Here is a 20,252-nt window from a genome sequence, read left to right as displayed (position 1 = left end):
AGAATCATGACACTGCAGTGTGCATCGGCAAGCTGGTAGTACTTGGCAGAGTGCTGGGGTTTTAATTAGTAGATCCAGTGTTTTATTAGTTTATCCTGCTCAATCTGGGCTTTGCAAATAGAGCCATGAAAAAAAAAGTTCCCAAGCAAGTTTCTTGGAGCTGTAAATGAATGCTGTCCTTTAAACCCAAGTCTCTAAATCTATTGGTTTAGCCTTTTTTCCCCTACCTTAGCAATTTATCAGCTGGTGCTACAGATTTATTTTTCCACCTTGGAGAAGATGGGAGCATTAGAAAGGGAGCCACAGCAGGAAGCATGCTGTAAATTCAAACTTATGGTGAAAACTACCATAACTTCACTTCAAGGGTTGTTCTGTGTGTGAGTTTGTAAACTTGCTGTCATATATATAGATACATACACACACATACAAGGCTGTCTGACAGTGTGTTAGACCCTTGGCCAGTATTATCTGTTATGACTGGCAGAGGCTTTCTAGGTTTTCAGGCAGAGGACATTCACATATCTCATCCTTGAAACTGGAGATACCCAGGTTTAAACCTTGGACCTGAGAGCCAGCTAGGTGTAGTGGTTAAGAGTGGCAGCCTCTAGGAGAGCTGGTTTTGTTTCCCCATTCCCCCACATGCGCCAGCTAGATGACATTGGGCCATTCAGTGTTTCCTCGAAGATCTCTCAGCCTCACCTCTCATAGGATATCTTCTTGTGGAGAGAGAAAGGGAAAGGCCACTTTGGGACTTCTTTGGGTAGTGAAAAGTGGGGTACAGCTCCCCTCCAGTTTGGTGTAGTGGTTAGGAGTGTGGACTTCTAATCTGGCATGCCAGGTTCGATTCTGCACTCCCCCACATGCAACCAGCTGGGTGACCTTGGGCTCGCCACAGCACTGATAAAATTGTTCTGACCGGGCAGTGATATCAGGGCTCTCTCAGCCTCACCCACCCCACAGGGTGATTGTTGTGGGGAGAGGAAAAGGAAGGCGACTGTAAGCCGCTTTGAGCCTCCTCCGGGTAGGGAAAAGCGGCATATAAGAACCAACTCTTCTTCTTCTCCCCCAGTTCTTAATGCAAAGCATTTGTTCTGCCATTGAGTGATAATCCCTTTGCTGAAGTTGGAACACTTGATGAAAATATAGATTTGTGATAGTTGGCAACAAAGGTCTTATTTATTCCCAGTGTTAATGTGTCTTGCTGGTTCACTATATTGTTTGATGTATGGTTTTGTGACAACTTTCCAGCATTGTATTGCTGTGACTGGAGGTTCTTTGAGTATTTGCTATGTACGTGGATTGTGGCCACTGCCAGTTGATGTAAACACCTGGTTCCCTCATGTCAGCAGTGTTATTTAAAAAGGAAGGACAAATGCAGCACATGATAGTATCAGAAATTATGTATGTGGGTCATGTGTATATAAATGTGGATAGAAGCAGTGAATGTTGCCACCTTCTATAAGAAAAGGACTTCAGAGGGGCTGCATTAGAATTTACAGTGAAAGCCCTATTCATACAGAAAGCCTAAGACCACCTGTTCTCAGGAAACTGGAGCGTCCTCATGCCGTGGTCAGGGCTCAATACCTGTTGCATCTTGTCACCTGCAGGATCCTAGGTGCTTTTCTACAAGTTACAAGTAAGAAGAAGAAGAGTTGGTTCTTATATGCTGCTTTTCTCTACCTGAAGGAGGCTCAAAGCGGCTTACAGTCGCCTTCCCATTCCTCTCCCCACAACAGATACCCTGTGAAGTGGGTGAGGCTGAGAGAGCACTGATATCACTGCCTGGTCAGAACAGTTTTATCCGTGCCGTGGCAAGCCCAAGATCACCCAGCTGGCTGCATGTGGGGGAGTGCAGAATCAAACCTGGAATGCCAGATTAGAAGTCTACGCTCCTAACCACTACACCAAACTGGCTCTCAGGGCAGCTGGCAAAATTGTATCACCATTTTGAATTACCCTGCTTATATATACCTCAGTTTCTGTCCTCTGCCTATGTCCTTGATAAATGTGTAGTTCTGCACCTCAAGCCCACTTCACTAGCTGCAGTTGGTGACTATGGTGTCATGGGAAAGCATGTCTTAAGGGCATCATGAATGGTGGTAAGTTGTACTAGATGTTAGAAGAGAGAGCTGATTTTTGAAGCTGCTCCTCCAATGGGTGCCAACATTAAACTTTCATCTCCCAACAGAAAGGGACTTTCTCCCCCTCCAGTGTTCCTTTTTCTCACACATTGCTTATACAATTTAATCTGAAATGGGAGTTTCTGTTGAGCAGTTGTAACGTTAAGAAACAGGTCTCCCCCCTGCTGCCTCAAACTCTGTTTTTTAGGGGGAGGGGAAAAAAAAAGTTAGGGTCTCTCACTGAGCTTGAACAATCTCTCTTTGCAGCTGTTCAGCAAGGATTCCAATCCTCTTATTCATGTTGAAAAGCACTTTGCTCTGTGAGAGATCCCTGCATGTATTGAAAGTGCTTTAACTCCTAGGTTTAGTTTTTCATTGCAAAACTGTTTCCTTGTGTCTTAGCCAAGATCTGTGAACTTAATTTACTGGAATTCAGAAATATAAGACCCTGTCTCCTTCAGGGGTTGCTCTGTATTAGGCAAGTCAAACTTTAACTAACATTTCTTTTTATCTTGATGAGATCTGCTCATTGTAAGGCAGGTTCTGCTGGTTTATAGGTTTCCTACATTTTAGTGTCCAGTAGCTAGCTGAAAACAATTTTATAAATGCTTGCATTCAAACATGGTTTGAGTTAAGCAAGAACAATATCCAGCCTTTTCCACTAAGTTGTTTTAATTTCTTCTGAGGAATGTTTCTTCTGAAAACCACTTTCTCTGTGGTTCAAGGGTATATGTGACAAGGAGAAAAAGATTGAAAGATCCTTCTGATAACCTTCCCTTCCCTGACCATCTGCATGTGGTGTCCCTAGGGAAAAGTGTGATGCCGGGATGGAGATCATTTTCTTTGGAGAAAGTGGCAGCTTTGGTGTAATGCATTGCATCCCTGCTGTGAGTTCTTTCTCCACACCAGGCACTCCCCCAAATCTCCAGGAATTTTCTGAGCTGGAGTTGGCAATTCAGTGTATGTTAGGTGCACAGTATAGGTATGTTAGGTGCACAGTATAACACAAATGCCTAAACTGGAAGATGTTGTGGCTATTTGAATGTAACATCCCCATGAACCAAACATATCTTCCAAGAGCAATGTGAACGGTAAGGTCTAGGAGTTCTGTGCTCTGATAACTATGGCATGCATCACAGGTACTGCTTGCAAGAGGAAGGGAGGGATACACATATGAGGAAGTGGAAATGCACAGCCTAGTTCCAGTCTTTTCGCTGTGGTTGAGTGAACAATATTATGTCTATATTGAGTATGTATCATCTGGTTGATCCTGTTATATTCTAAATTGGGTGGGGGCACATGCAAGAGATGGATGCTTTCCCCGTATCACTGTGCATGGGATTTGGGGGGGGGGGAGTACTCTGGACATGCTCTAGATGTCCATCAAGTTCCTTCATGCCTCTACAATTGTCAGCTTGTATACACAATTCCTTTCTTGCTAGATGCAGTTTCTCTTTCATATGTCAAGTAGGCATCCAGCTGAACCTTGTTTTATTATTCATCTCTTGTCCATTCTCTTGGACTTTAATTTTGTTGGCAGGAGAGGAAAGGGCGGAAGGATGTGTGAGCAAATAGTCACTTGCTATAGCTTTACAGAGCTCTGCCAAAAGACACATAATGACCTTTTCATGGGATGAAAAAAAAGCTATATTTTTCAGAGCCAAAGCAAGGTTACACCCAAAGGCGCAGTGGTTAGAAGATGAAAACTGGCCCTCCCCAAGAGTCATGCATCCCATTCCATAGAAGCAAAACAGGTTGCTAAAATTAATACATAGATGCTTTCTTTTGTTAATCTTTCATGCATACATGCATCTTTTTAAAAAGTTGATTCTGCCAATGCACATGATAATGTGATACAGATTAAATGCTGGAATGGAAATCTAACCATGTGCCTCTTACACAAGTATCCCAGTAAATTCTGAGCTGGCTAGCCCTGGCTTTACCTTATCTAATCACTTTGTTTCCTTGACTGGGTTGGTAAAATGTGTGCTCATTTCAGAATAGCCATTTGGAAAGGTGATGTGAACCAGCTGGAACATGAGGCCAGTAGGCATGTAGAAATGTAGGGTATCTTGAGAAGGGAGCTGCTCTTTAAAGGGGTTTGTGTGTGCTCTTGTTATGAAGAGAAAGAACACTTCTCAAGCAAAGAGACCTTTCAATTTCTGAGTATCTCAGTGGTGAGATGCCTTGATAAAACTTGGCTTACTGTAGCATATGTTTTTGTAGGGGCAGGTTTGCTTTGCTGGGCGTATCAGACCTGGATAAACTAGGTAAACTTATGTTAGGATGGTTTGAGATAGGCAAAAACAAATCTTGATATTCAGAACAGCTAGATGAATGGAGTTCTTTGTTAGAGAATCTCATGAATTTAATCCAATGTAAAGTTAAGGCCTAAAAATGGTACTAGAGGAAAGTTCTCAAAGTCTGAAGAGGATCTCTGATGGCTCACAAAAGAAGTTTCCTGGCTGGTTGTCTTATAGTTCTAGTCTGTTTTTTTTTTTTAAAAAGCTTCAACATCCATGTTGCTTTACTGAGTGTCAAAGGTATGATGATAGAATTGTGATACTAGTGGTGTAGCTGAAGAAAGGGGGATTGGGAGGGGGGATGCATATGCCAAAGGAACATCCAACTTTTCTATTGGTACGGTGGGATCCAGAGCTGAAAAGCAGTCAAGGGTATTCACATTATGGTCATTGCCATTTCAGTGTGTTTCATTTAATCTCTTGCATGCTAATTTCTCAGACTCCAGCTAACTTCAGAATTAGCAGTAATAGAGAGCTGTTTATGTTTCCCACTGGCTAGAGTTTTTCAGGAGGCAATATGAGAACAATTTTAAAAAGAAAGCTTATTATAGAGAAAAAAGTCTTAATATATTTAGAACTGTTTTTCAGAGTTAGTAATACTGGAGAATTGAAAATGACCCAGTATCTGAGTTAAAGTCAACCTGGGAAGGTAGATTGTGGCGGTCTCCAATATGTTTACCATGTTCCTTCAGTCATTCGACAGGATGCCCAAGTTTCCCTGTACAGTCCTAGATCCTATCTCATGCGCAGTTCTAGAAGCTTGGAAGATCTAAGATTGGCCTCTTGAAGAAAGCTTGACAGTAACAGGCCTTAGTCTCACTCATTGGAGTATCCCAAGAAGGTCCTTCTTAGGGTTTTGCTATATCTCGCTGAGAATGTAACATATAGCATGTGATTGGCAAGAAACATGCCTGGCAATTTGAACTTCGTTAAATAGCAACAAATTGGCTCTGTGTCTTGGGATTACTCACGACTGGTTCTGAGAAACCTAAGTGGAACTGACAGTGTTAAGTCAAAGGAGGTGCTATGTCACTGAAGAATCTGTTTAAACTTCCCTGGTACATTTAAGGGGAAATGCTCAACAGACCTCTCAGTTTAGTCTGTCAGTGTTCAATTTAGGATTATTTCCCATTTCTTCAACAATGTATTGTGCAATAAATTAATGTAAGCTTGCTTAATTCTCAAATTTTTGGGGAGTTGCATCATTCTGATTACCTTTCACCAGAACTTGGGTTGTTCATATTCACTGTGTACCCAGTTTTCAAATAGCTATATAGGAAGATAGGGTTCCTTTTCTCAGTCTCCTCTAAACAGAGCTTGATCTGTATTGATCATTCAGACAAGGAAATAGGCCAATTCCTTTCAGGATAAGAAAAAGTCCAATAATTGATTTTATGCATAATTCTGAATAAAAAACTGCAGTCATGATTTCTGTATCCAGTCGGGAATGAGAAGACCCAGTTCAAATCTCTATCCAGAGGATATGTAGGAGTGGTGGTTAGTGGACAAATCTGCCTCACAGGTTGCTTTGTAAAGATGAAATGACTGCACGAGTTAGGGAGAGAGGTTAACTCTGTACTGGCCACTCTGAGATCCTGGGAGGAAGGATAAGATAAAAGAGAGAGGTCCACAGTATAGTCTTAGGTATATACATCACCTCTTGGATCAAACAGGAGCTACACAAGCTTTTTCTCTTGTGGATTTTTTATCTCCTCTGTGGGGCTTGCACAAGAGAATTTATAGTAGACTGGGCCTTTAGTCAGCAACAGTGGCAGTATAGAATTCAACTACACACTCCAGGTTTCCTTGATTACAATTCCAGCTGTTGCAATAAACTGCTGAAGATTAAATTGGGGGGGGGGAGCTGAAATAAATTAAAATCCATGCCTTCTCGCACCTATGCCCTCTTTTAGAAACATAACTCAGACAAGGACTGCTTAGATATTTTAAAGGCTGCCTTAATCTTTGATCTTCATTCACTAATTTACTTTCCAAGTTTAGCTTTAACCAGCTCCTTGTCATTTAATTCGGTTCCACTCTGATCTGGATTCCACATGGGGTTGAAACACTTTCCTGGCAGCTTTCCAGCATGAGTTAATATACACCAGCTCTTAGGTTTTATTGTCCTGATACCAGAGGGCAAGGGAAAGTTATTCTTGTGCTGGAGCAGAATACCAGATAAGAACTTGATAAGTTTCACAAGTATGAAGGGATAGGGTGCTTGAGCTGAGCCTCTCTCCTGTGAAGCACTACTTGCTCACCAGAATAACACCACTCTTAGGTCTTTCTGTCAAAAAGGAGTCTGGCGTAGATGTTCTTAAGTGGAGGTTGACCTAGGTCTGGGATCCCCATTGTTTTTGAGTCTTTGGGCATCTTTGGAATTATGGCACAGGGTGGGGGGTGCGGCTGCTAAGCGGCTGCTACAAGAGGCAGAGCCAGCCACAAAACGTCAGGGATTGAAGTTAATGCATAACTCTAATAGTAATGTGTCAACATTTCAGTCTGAAGCTGTATTTAGCATGGTGCTTTTGTAAATGAACATATTGCTTTACAATATTTTCTTGCCATATATGCAGCTTGCTTTCAATTGCACAGTGAAGACCCTTGTGCTTTGGCAGCAACTGGTGTCAAAGCAAGATTTTACCCTACCCACTTTCTAAGGAAACATAGTGGGCCCCAGAAAAGGTGTTGGTGGGTGCTGTGACTTTAACAATTTATGGGAAAGTGGAGGAGAATTAATTTAGGGTGTTTCCTCTTCATGTCATTGCCTTGGAATAATAGTGCATATGGTGTCAGTCTTATCCCGTCGGTGGCCAGAAGGTTTGCGGCAACCCTAAGTGACAAATAATATGACCTGACTGCAGAATTCTTTCCTATATTCAGTGGCTGAATACTGGCATGAAAGTTGGAAGAACAGCAGCAAACCCAAGTTGTTTCATTTTCCTGCCTTTTCTACAATTTGAGATTCTATAGACCATTGATCCCTCACTGTTTTTGCTGTGGGGACCCACACATTCATTTTTCTTGGCATGATGGCCCATTTAAACAACAAAGTTTGCATAGGAAAGGCCTGGGACCCACTTTGATGGGCTTTGCAACACACTTTTGGATTGGGACACAGAATGGGAGGTGCGGCTTTTGGCACTCTGCATGAACCAAAGTAGATGGGGGGGGGGTAGATGATGACCAATATCCAATGGACCACATAGTTGCTGGGTTTATTACAAAGAATGCAGGATGAGGCTGACTTTAGTCTGACCTGGCAGGACATTCTTTTATGGCCTGAAGAGTGTATATGCAGGACCATTTAACTCAATTAGTTAAGCCTTTCACTGTGAAGGTAAAATAGATGCTGAAAAGAGATGGATGGTTTAAAGCACATTGCTGGACTGTGGGAATTCTAGTGAGCAAATAAGTAGATGAGTGAAGTTCAGTATTGGACTATTTTAGGCCTGTGGGATTTGTGAAACATCAAGATGAATGCAGTCTTTTAGATGCCTGTTGTAGCACTCAGTGGTAGAATCAATACGTCACTGGAGGTTTTGCTGGTGTAATCTTCCACCTCTTACGTCTTCCTTTCTGGATAGGAAAATGCAGTAGACAAATTATTATAATAGTTTAGTATTCCATCACTTGAGTATCCAGCTTCAGTGTTTGATCACCATTTTATTTTTGCATTTTATTATTGTCTTGAACTGATAGCAGAACGTGGCTACTTATCAAGTGTTGGTGGCCTGTATTTAGTTGGAGAGCTTATAAGTCAAGCAGGGGTAAGCACATAAGGTTTGTCATGAACATAAATCCAAGAGGGAGGGGCTAGGGTAGAACCTTTAATGACTGCTTCACAAGTTGCTATGAGATTTATGTGTGTGCCCTGATAAAACCAAAAGAAACCCAAAGAGGGTTTATTTTTTCTTACAAGTCTCCATTGGGCTTTGCCCCAGTTTAATCTTTTCTTGGAAGCCGTTTAATAGAGCCTTCAAAAACCCCTTCAAGTATGCAGTGCACTGTAAATCTGTCTGCACCAATAAAATATGGGATTCATTTCTGACTCCTTTCATTTCTCTCATTTGGGTCCCTTTAAAGGGTTTATTCCATTGAATCCTTTATAGCAAACATGTGCAGTAGGTTGGGCTGAGAGAGGGTGGCCTGCTCATAATCTCCAAGCTAAGACAGCATTGGTGCTGAAACCAGTTCTCCCCTGTCCAAGTTCTGGACCTGTTGCTGTACTACTTTTTTCCTAGGAAAGGATATTGTTCACCTTCCTCCATTTCCTGGATTTGGAACAAGCTCCTGTATATGGGATTCTTGACTATTGATATTTTCTAAAAAGCCATTTAACTGTAAATGAAATGCTATAACCTGGCAAGCAAAGTCTAAGGATGCTGGGGATAGTTTTATATGATAAATATGTAAAAAGAAAGGAGTTCTTTGCTTCTTTTTGCCTTTTCTTTCTATGATGAAAAGCCATAAGCCTTAAAACAAATGAAAAGGAATGTGAGATTAATAAACTTTTTTTCAAATCTAAAAGAACCATTGAGAGCACCTAGGCTTTGTTAATAGATGTTGTTTTCTTTGGGCTCCAGTTATATCAGAAAATTCCAGGATTCCTACAATGAACTCTTAAGCTTTCTTCAGTTGTAAGTGGCTCTGATTTCTGATGGAATTCTCCTAGAGTCTAGAGGACATTCAGCATAATTCATCCTTTAAATATACTATATTAGTGTTTCAATTCTGAGCTTGTGGGTGGCTCGGGCCTTTAAAATTCACTTGCCATCTAAACTTCAGAACTTGTTGATGTGATCAACTAATGAGGATCAGAAGATGTACCGATATGGAAGATTCATATCTGGTTGGAGATGAAGAAGTGATGTATAGTCTCTGAAAGCTTTGAGAAGTAGAATGCAAGAGGTGAGAATGATGTAAGCCAATATAGGACCCCCTGTAGAGAGAAAGGCAAGGAATAAATGAACCAACTAAAATATCCCATAAAGTTTTTCATTGTGGAAACATTGTGGATACCTTGTTATGGGAGGAATATATACATCTTCCTGTACTTTTTGGTGATCACTTTGTGTGATGTAAATATTTTTTTTTCCTTGCTGTTGCTTCTAAAGAATGTCCAAAATAGGGGAGGAATAGTAATAGGATCATATAGCCCTTAGTGTTTCCTATCACATTATGGAAGAAGATACTGCCTCTTACCTTGCATTGCCATATATAGATTTATTGAATTTATTGTATTTGTATATAGTTTATTTTAAATGTTGCTCCAAATGGCTCCAACACCACAATCCCAGCTGTCATCGTTTGAGTCTGAAACTTCTACAACCAGACATTTTTCCGTGCTGCTCCATGTGTGAGGGGAGGGGTGTTGTGGGCAAACACAACTAAGCTAGATTAATTTTATAAACAAGCTGTTCCTAACATCTGGATGCAAACAATTTTCAGTGGTCAGAGAAACTAATTAATATAGAATTTGATGTACTTATTTATCCAAACAGTTATATCCACTTGCAAGAGACAAACTGTTGAATTAATTTTGGAAGTGTCTGAGTTATAAATAGAAAGTCTAGTTTAAAATAAATGACTTTTTCCCTGTTGTAATTAGTACTTTCACTTAACATATTTATATTGCACACTTTTAGCCTTCAGAGGCAAATTCTAAGATTTATTCATCCTATATCTGAACCACCTTCTTGCCATAAGTATAGTTAAGAGTGGTGGACTCTAATCTGGAGAACTGTGTTTGATTCCCTACTCATCCACATGCAGCTAGCTTGGGCTAGTCACAATTCTCAGAGCTCTCTCAGCCTCACCAGGTATCGGTTGTAGGGAAAGGAGCTTTGGGACTCCTTCAGGTAGTGAAGAGCAGGCTGTAAAAAGCCAGCTCCTCTCTGTTCTCCATAACAGTTCCCAAGGCTGTTTACAAATACAGAATACTCATAAAAGCATCAATAAAACATTCATAAAATACCTTCCAGTATGAAATGTAACAAGAAATCTTAAATACAGAACATTTCAAGATCTAAGAAGCGTAAAACCAACAAAAGATGATGTAGTAAAACAAGACCATTGTGACTAATTGGAATATTAAAAGGAACCAAATGGCCATGAAAAATGCCTGTCTGTAGCATTAGAACCACTCTAACATGTGCTCTCTTGTTTTTTAGTACAAGGATCGCTTTTTTTCTTCAGTTGTGGCTTTTTTGGCCCTTGCATACACCCTACCTAAAACAATTCCCAGATGTTCATAGTTCCCCACATAAAGTTTTCATTCCTGCCCGATTTGATCATAATTGTTGTCAACCTTGGGGAAAATTGGACTTTCTGAATCCCTGTGTAATTATAGAAACACAGTTCGCATTGGAATAGGTTTCCTTCCATAATGAATATAATCAAGTCCTGACCACTGGTATCCAAACAACTGCCAATAGCTCGACAGCTTTGCCTTTGTCTAGATTTTGTTTCAAAGTAGCTTTGTTGATTTTTTTAAAATGTGTAAAAACTGCATCTGATAATGGAGCATGTGTTACATTGACTTTAGTGGTGATTACATGTATATAACTAGGGGCAAAAATCACTGTCAACTTCTTAAAAGCAAATACTACAATTTTAGGAACATGTAAGCTGTATTATTTCAGGCTTCCAGAGTGACTGCTCCTGACTGACGCTCCCTATAATTTTTACACAGCTTTGCAGTATAATCATGAGATAAACTAGTTCGTTCTGTTCCCTTGATTGTAATTTTCCCCCTAACTATATTATTGGAATAGACAAATTCATGGAAGATGGAATTAAAATGGTGGTGGTCCAAGAAAAAAAAGCTTGGTATGGACATAAAACCTGGTATATAGCCCCAGAACAAAAAGAAACATAAATTTCCTTTACTGCTTTCTTAGCTTCTTCTTAGTATCATTAGAAACTGGATATTGCTGGAGAGAGACGTTAATGGCTACTTAGTCTCTTACTGTGTCTCTGTGGGTCCATTTATCTCATGTTAAGAGCACCCTTTGCTGTATAATCACAAAATATTTTGGTTTGAAAAACCTATCACGTTTGTTATCTTTGAAAATATATTTTTTCTTCCTTGGTCAGCTGTTGGAAGCACAACGGGTGATAGTTTCAGTGGATTGAACCCCATGACCCTTCAGTGGAGAGCATGGTTCCCATCTATGTCCTTCTATGTTTCCAAGATATGCTATCAAAGAGAGAGTGGTTGTCTTACGTTTGTGTACCCATTACAGTAATTTCTAGTAATTTAAAAAAAACGGTTGTGTTGCTTTTAGGATCACCTTCCTTTAGAGTAAATGCTGTAGTAGCAATGTTTAGAAATCACTATTAGGTGAGTTAGTTTATATTATGAGAGTAACAAATATATAGTTAGCATTGTGCGATGCGGTTGGTTACTCTTGGGTCAATCCTGGGCAAAAAAACAAATATGAGGATACAATGGGATTTTGAGTACATTTTCCCCTGAGGCATTGTTAACACGTACAAAGGAGCAACTGAAGGAAATACGTATCTGTAGGCTTATTGATTGACACCAAGGATAGACAACTCTTATTGCCAGAACCTTCAGAAGCAACAGGGACTTGGAGGCAAATGACTCAAGGCAGCCATTTCAAGAGGCAGTGTAAAAATATCCCTTCCGTCCTCGTCCCCCTTTCCCCTCGCACTGCTGTAGAGAATTAAATAGAAGGCTTTCAGATGTGCTAGTTGGCAGTGGAGGTCAAGGGGTGGCAAGTGGGGGTAAGGGCTGCCTTGGGTTACTTCAGGTCATGATACCCCATCAAAGAAATTCCCAGTTGATTTGGCAGCAAGCATGCACAAAGCCAGCATTATGCCATGGTCTCTTTAGCAGAGCTAGCATCCGGGTTTTGGAAACGCAGTGAAATTGCTTTTTTTCTCTTGCTGATTAGATTATTGTGGAGTGTGTTGTATATGCTTTTCATTTTTAATTGTAAGAGATGACTTGCAATATAAAAATGTAGAACAGTACTCTTCATAGGACCCCCCCCCCCTTCTCCTGACAATGCTTAAACACAAAGAACTTTTTTTGGCCAGTCTGAATATTTCTGAACTGCACATATCAGGAGTTCTGTTTGGTTTTAGCTTCCTCTCATTACAGATCACATGTGTGTGTTGTTGGCTCTTCTGTTATCTTGCCATAAGAGTTCTATTGAAAAGCAAAGACATCAAGACATAACTAAAAGTAACGTGCAGACCCTCATTTTCCCATCCGGTGCAATGTAGAAGTTACTAAGTCGTGTAACACCCTCATGGTGATGCACATTGCACACTAACAAGTAACACTTTCCTGTATGCAAGAGCCCTTGATGTTTGTTCCTCAACATATTACACCAGAAATGCACAAGAGAATGTACAAACCGCTTCCATATTTTCTCTGGGCACTTCCTTTAGTGTCAGAGCCACTTGTCAAGGTGTTGGGTCCAGAAAGCAATTTTGGGTGCCCCAGGATTGTATTAAAGAGGGACAAGTTCTCCATTCAGGAGGGTAAGGGCCATGGCTCAATGGTAGAGCATCTGGTTGGCATGTGGGAGGTCCTAAGTTCATTCTCTGGCATGTCCAGTTAAAGGATCAGGTAGTAGATGATGTGAAAGAATCTATTCAAGACTCTGGAGAGCTGCTGCCAGTCTGAGAGGACTACATTGGCTTTGATGGACCAAGTGTCTGATTCAGTACAAGGCAGATTTGTATGTGCAAGTTTCTTTTCCCCATGTTGCATTTTCTTGTAATCCTATTAAACCAACTTTTGAGCTGTATATAAGTTATCTGACTGGAGCAATTGGTTGGATTTGGAGACATAAATCCTGGAGGCTGGGTCAGTTCTTCTGTGAGGCTGCCTTTGGGGATTCTTGGGTCTTATGTTACTGAATGGTTATGCTATGTAAGAGGAAGCTTAAACGTTTTAAGTATTATATGAACCAACTAAGCCATGAAATGTTTATATTAGTCTAGTCAGACATCATTCTCTGGGGAGAACTCCCAGTCCAGGAAGAGTCTTAGGTACTTGCATGCCCTCCCTTTCCTCTCAACTTGTGGAAAAAGTAACAAGGTAGGCTGAACATTTATTTAAATCATGAAATCCCCATGGTCCAGTGAACCATTTTTCTGATCCAATGAGCCCTATCTGTTAGAGCCCTATCAAAAGCCTTGCATTTGAAAGAAGTATACATCAGTTAACTTGCATTTCCTTCACAGCAAAGTTTCTGTGCATGGCTAATTGTCAAGTTGTGGAGAATGCTATCTAATCAGGCCATGAGAATGGGAGTTTAAGCAGACTGACTGGGAAGGAAGGTCTTTCCCCCCCCCTCTCAATTTCTTTCCTCCCCAGCCATCTCCTCTTATGATCAAGGTGTAGGGCAGGGGTAGTCAAACTGCGGCCTCCAGATGTCCCTGGACTACAATTCCCATGAGCCCCTGCCAGCGAATGCTGGCAGAGGCTCATGGGAATTGTAGTCCAGGGACATCTGGAGGGCAGCAGTTTGACTACCCCTGGTGTAAGATATTAGAACATGCAGTATACAACATCAGTGTATTGGTGATCTTAGGCCAATGTATCCTGCTAGTTTATGATTTCCTCATCAGCACTTCTCTTTTGAGCATGTTGAGGGCAGAATGGAGTGATGAGCATGTAGTTCACATAACATTCTTTATTTCAAGGGTTCAGGGGCTCCCTGGCCTTTCTACTGTATCCTGCCTTAACGGACTTGGCCACAAGCTATACCCAGCATTGCTGTCAACATGGGGATCCAACCATGTCCATTGACCTGGGAGTGGTATTCTCACATGGTTGCCATGCCTGGATAATGGGGTGGAGCCTCAATGCCTATTCTTGCCTCAAGCCACCTGTTTTCTCTCCCCCCTCAGTCTTCCTTGGGTGTGGCCAGCTGGCATCAGTTCTGGCCCAGTTCCAGGGCTCATTGAAGCCTGAAAAATACTTCAGGGTCTCTTCCATGATCCAAAGATTGAAAAAGGCAGCTTTATTTCAATATGTTTAGGGCTAGGAAGCACTGCTCCTTAACTGGAAAAATGTATTAATGAAATGCTTTGGATCATGATTGGAAAGTGAAGGATATAGTTCCCTTCTTGTATTTTATCTAAACACTTCAACACTTGCTGTAACTACTATACATTTTTAAATCGCAGTAATCTGTTGTAGATTCTGCTTTTGTAATATGCCTGGAAGCATAGCACAGATGATGAGTTTTCATTTTTATGATGGATGCAGATGCTTCAGGGTGACAAAGGAGGTCTTCTTCCTCTTCTCCTTCCTCATTTCTGGGCCTCCAGTGGGTAGATTTAATTAGCATGTTGCTTGATAGGGCAGACCTCTGAGGGGAAAGGAATTCCATTGCTGAATAGGGTATTAGAGAAGCATCTGCACTTCTAACAGCACTACCTTCTCGGCAGCAGTAGCTGGCAGGGTACAAAGAGCAGTTACGTTCTTTCCTTGATTAGATTAGCATAGAGTCTCTAGTGTTATCAGGCTGTGCAGTTCTCCAGGCAGTAATAGATCTGGCCTTGAGTTTCCACTTGATCTTGTTTTCAGGCACACATGTCAGCTTTGTATCTTGCAGCACAGTGTAGCTTTGATACATTTTTCTTAGAACATTAGAAGTGGACCAGCTACCTAAAAGTATTATGTGCATATGATCCTGGTTTGCAAAAAAAAAAAAAAAAAACCCTTTTCAGTGAACCTGAGTTCTGTAGGACTCTTTCATTAAATTGCCACCAAAGTAACTGTGGGGGTCATTCTCACATTAATTTGCAGTTGATTTTTCTTCTCCATTAAGTGGTTGTGTGAAGAAAGTATGGTGTACACAAGTCTGCTTTGCAGAAATGTTTGTTTTTGTGACAGCTCTGCATTTTGTGTGCCAGATAATTGTTGTTCAGAGAAATTTCAGTAGCCAGAGAGAGACAGACAGACAAATGTCCAAACAGTTACTGATATATACATGTCCAGATTAACTCTTTGATTTTTAATAACCCTTTGCCAGTCTTTTTCATTTCACTGATGAGCAAATAGCAATCTAGCAATTAAAAGATGTTAAAAGGTTCTTTGCTCAGTTTGGTTTAAATTTGCAAAGAAAACATCAAAAAGATGTTTGGTACTAGAAAACCAGCTGCAGGTGTGCCATTGGCAAAATTTGCCACCACAGCAAGTACTAAGGACTCACCATCTCTCTGCTCCTTCCGTATTATTTGATTCTCCAAACCTCCGATTTAGGAGAAAGGTATTTGTAAGAGAAGAAAGATCTTCCAGAAGATAACCGGAAAATACTAACCCCATAGCCAAGAAAATTTGGAATTCAGGAAGATATTTCTATATATCTTTTCTTTAAAAATCAACTAATTTTTTTAAAAGGAAAGTTAACCTTCAGTGAACTCTCTACTTGCATAGAGTTTTCAGTGGTGCCTAAGGCTTGAAGCTTTAAGACCTTTTTTTAAAACTTGCTTTTTCCTGGAATGTATATTCTCAGGGGACTAAATGGCCCTTCTGTCTTCTAGCTCCCTGCCGACCTTGCAGTGATACAGAAGTGCTCTTGGCTGTCTGCACTAGTGACTTCGGTAAGTTTCACTTGATCTCTTTTGCTATTGTTTTCTTCTGCCATCTTTTTCTAAATTGTCATTCTTCCCTTATGGTGGTAATCTGCAGGATTTGTCCTGAGGAGAACCTCACAAACAGTCTGAAAACCTCAGATCCTAACAAACAAGGAGACCTTTTTTCCCTTCCCGTTGGAGTAAACAAAGTGTGTCCAAGAGCAACAAAGGGAATGGGGGGGGGGGTGCGTTATGGATTTTAGCTCTGAAGAGCTTCAATTAAAACCATTGTATTTGGCTAATGCTCTTCTGCAGTGGACAAAGGCAGACCTAGTGCATGAATGGAGGTGGAAGTTCAAAGGTTTGTAGAGGGTAGGCAATAGAAATTTTTCTCTTGATGCCCCTAAATAGATCTCTGACAAAAATCAAAGATGGGCAAAAGTGGTGCTCATCAGCATATTAAAAGGGGGATGTGTTCAGTAATAGCCTTATGCTGGAGATGAAATTGGGTCTTTCCCCACATGTGCCAGATATAACAAAATATGAGAGCAATCCTTGGTCAGAAATGGGATTATGTTATGGCTGCAGAATTTTAACTAATTGCCTGAACAATTGCTGCTTAAATTGAGGCACAAAAATTGGCCTTTAATCTTGTGATGGTAAAAATAGCCCTAGTCAGCTCAGCTATTCATTTACTGCATTTATACCCCTCTTTTCTCCCTTGTGGGGACCTGAGAGGCTCACAGCATTTTCCCTTCTTCCATTTTATCAAGTTATCTAAGAAGAGAGTAGGCAACAAATGTAGCTTACTGATGTTGTATTGCACTGAATGTCTTTTGCTCAAGGGAAAACTTATGTTTGACTATTGAGGGGCTGAAAGTCTGCACATTACCTATGGTTATAGTTGGGCCAAAAAAAAGGTGTATTTTCTTATCTATACGGTGCCTCCCAAGAGACAAATAATTATGCCTGAAGTTACTTGTGAGGTGGCTGTTTAACTATCATAAAGAGGAAAATAACATTAAAGTCATTTTCCCACGCTTGGAATTTACAGTAAATGTTGTAATGAAACAGCTGGGCATGTCTGGTCCTGGGCATATGCTGCAGATATAAATACCTTCCACCACTATTGGTGTAAATGGGAGTAAATGGAAGTAACCCTCAGAGACTGCAGTAGGATTGATCTAAGCCTGCCTTGATGGAAAATGTTGCCTGGACAGGTGGCTGCTTGCTAGGAGTGTTTCTCCATGGCAGAGTGCCAGAGAATTCAACTTTAATGTTATTGGGCCATTAATAGAATGCAACTGAAATGTTCCCTCTTAGCCTTGCTATGAGGATTTAATTTTCCTAACACCACTTGCCCATTTGATGTTAACTTATGTAGGATGACTTCCTTGTAGTCTGCAAAAATGGAGATAGCTCATTGTTTATTGGCACAGGTGATAACTAAATTTCTTATATTTCATGGAGCCTGGAAATGCACAAGGCTGCTTGTAGCAGATGGAGCTCTAGAAGCCAATGATTTGTGCTCTTTCCCTCCCCCATAATACCCAGCAAGATCACACATGAGTTGCTTTGGTAATTCTTGGAATTGATATTGAAGGCTTTTGTGCAGAAAATATTCTCCAGAATGGGGGACCATAAAGGATATTCTAGAATGAGCTGATGGTTTCCCTCTCCCCCAGTTGATCTTGTTCTGCAATCATTTCTTGTGAGGGAAGGGAAATTTGAATTGGCATGTAGAAGGTCCCAGGTTCAAACCCTGGCCTCTCCAGTTAAAAGGATCAGCTAGGAGATAATGTGAAAGACCTCAGCCTGAGACCCTGGAGAGCTGGTGCCGATTGGAGTAGGCAATATTAACTTCAATGGACCATGGATCTGATTCAGTATAAGGCAGCTTCATGTCATCCTGTGTACCCAGAAAGCTGGAACAAAACTGATACATTCTTCCATTCAATAAAAATTTAATAGAATAATTAGGCCTCCTTGGGTAGTCAAGGTACTGTACTATGTGTGTGGGTGATCAAGATGGCTAGTGGGAATAATAGTCAGAGCCTACAGACTCTTTTGTGTATACCCCTACTCATATTTCTGGTAACTCAAATTGAATAGAATATCAAGTGTGGTTTTTTTTAATCTCTTTGTCAATTTGCTCTGAAATACCTAACATCTAAGGTATTTTGACAATTTGGTGACCCAAGTTTTTAAAGATCATGCCTTAATTGGATGGGAATGGTTGGTGTCTAAGTATATTATGAATCTTTGGTAATTTGCATATGCAACATTCTCTAATCTAACGGTATATTTTCTCCCTAGTTGTCAGAGGTACCATTCAAAATGTAATTAATGAGGAGGAAGAGCAAGATTCTGTCATTGATGTGAGCGTGAACAGAATCTACAGGCAGAAAATGAAGATCTTCAAACCTGTAGAGGAAACTGGTACCTGGGAAGGACAGATCAAGACCCTGCTGCAATGTGGGGTGAAACCAGGAGAAGGAGACTTCCTCTTCACAGGCCACATGCACTTTGGGGAGGCCAGGTTAGGCTGTGCCCCTCGTTTCAAAGACTTCCAAAGGATGTACAAAGAGGCCAAGGACAAAGGGCTAAATCCATGTGAAATTGGCCCAGACATTCTTCATCAGTAGGTTACCCTTGAGGCTCAGCCAGAACTAATTCATAGTTGCTGCAAGTGCGTTGATCTAAATGGAAACTAACAACAGAGTGGAATGATAACAGAATGAAATGATCTCCTTCAGGGAAGTTCTTAGAAGAAGACTGGATGAGCATCTGTATCAGGAAAGGTTTCAGTTGATGAGTTTCTGCTTCCAGAGGCTAGAACTGTGTGACCCTTGAGTTACCTTCCAACTCTAAAATCTTATGAATGCAAGAACCACACAAGCCAATCCTTGTGGCTGATGATACTGTTATGCTAATACAAGTGACTGAGGTACGAATTTTAAAGGATCCAAGGCTTGAATGCAATCCCCCATTTTGTCCGTGTGAACTAAATTATTTTTGCAGTTTCCTTAGGGAGAAAAACAAAGAAAGAAATGAAATCACCTCCATGTCTTAAAAATACCAATTGACCGATGAACCTTTGTATCTTTGTAATACTAAAATGTTTTAAGCAGATGTAGCATTTTTACATGGTATAAAATGGACAAAATCATGGTAGATGCCAGTGAAACCATCTTAACATTGATGCTTTGTAAAAAGCTTGGTGTACAATTTGAAATTGTTTCTTATGACAGAAATTTATGAAACCAAACACTTGCTTTCCTTTTTTTAAAAAAAATATATGAGAATGTACAGTTACCACCTGCAATTTTTGCTCAGGCTGGTGAGTTGTTTCCATTCCAGAGAAATAAAAAAAAAGTTCATGGATTTGATCTGATGTAATTATTCTTTCATCCTTACCTGGTTGTCACTTACAGCTCATTCTCTTTTCACCCTACGTTCACACATAGTATTGAGATGTGCTTCAGGATCCTGAACTGCTTTCTGTGCACAAGTCAAGGTCTCAGTCGTAAACTATTAACACCCAGAATGGTTCACTGCTCTTGAGAGAGTGTCTCACTGTCCCTCATTTAATATCTTATATAAACTAAGAGTATGTCCATAACAACATTAGCTTTGCGCAATTTGATAACCAAAGGCGCAATGGCAACATTTTTGGTAGCTACACCAGTGTATACTGGTGGCAAGGGAACCTTGATGGAAATGTAATGATTTCTCTGGTAACACTAGCACCACTTCTGGACACATGTGGAGTGACATCAACATGTTTTTGGGGAAGCACTGGCATTTAGGTATAACTCCCATTTTGGCGAAATGCCACAGCACCCCAGCATCATCTAGCATTGCTCTGACATCATGTCTGGATGCACTGGCAGTGACATCAATGCACTGAGATTCCGATGATATCCCCCCCCCATTTGCTGCTATTTCCCACCCCCCACTGGTCAGCTGACAGGTACTAGAGAAGTGCCCACTGGACACAGGCATCCTACACCATCTGGCAAGTCTGCTACCATTTAACCACAGGGAACCAGTCTTACCCCCTCCCTGGTCTTATAACCCTCACTGGGTATTGTCCCATAGTCTTGGCATATTTTCTCCTACCACGAAGGCTAAAACGCTGACCTATCTTTTTAAAATGAGGAAAGGCTGAGGGCCTTGGGAATGTTCAGCCTCAAAGAGAAGAGGTTGAGAGGGAACATGATTGCTCCCTTAAAGAATTTGAGAGATTGCCAATTAGAAG

The 20,252-nt window shown here is 40.8% G+C and overlaps 1 protein-coding gene across 2 annotated transcripts in view; it reads left to right on the top strand.

Moving 5' to 3' along the window:
• The window catches only part of METRNL (meteorin like, glial cell differentiation regulator), a 29,808-nt gene extending 10,433 nt beyond the window's left edge, over positions 1–19,375 (top strand). For both annotated transcript variants that reach the window (XM_077327559.1, XM_077327560.1), the window contains 2 exons: positions 15,959–16,018; positions 18,308–19,375. In XM_077327559.1, coding sequence (XP_077183674.1) covers positions 15,959–16,018; positions 18,308–18,636 — 389 coding nt within the window. In that variant the 3' untranslated portion in view covers positions 18,637–19,375. The remainder of the gene's footprint in view (positions 1–15,958; positions 16,019–18,307) is intronic.
• The last annotated feature ends 877 nt before the right edge of the window (positions 19,376–20,252 follow it).

The sequence above is a fragment of the Paroedura picta genome, chromosome 3 (assembly GCF_049243985.1).
Source record: "Paroedura picta isolate Pp20150507F chromosome 3, Ppicta_v3.0, whole genome shotgun sequence".
In the NCBI taxonomy this organism is placed as follows: domain Eukaryota; kingdom Metazoa; phylum Chordata; class Lepidosauria; order Squamata; family Gekkonidae; genus Paroedura; species Paroedura picta.
This window is presented reverse-complemented; position numbering and strand designations above follow the sequence as displayed.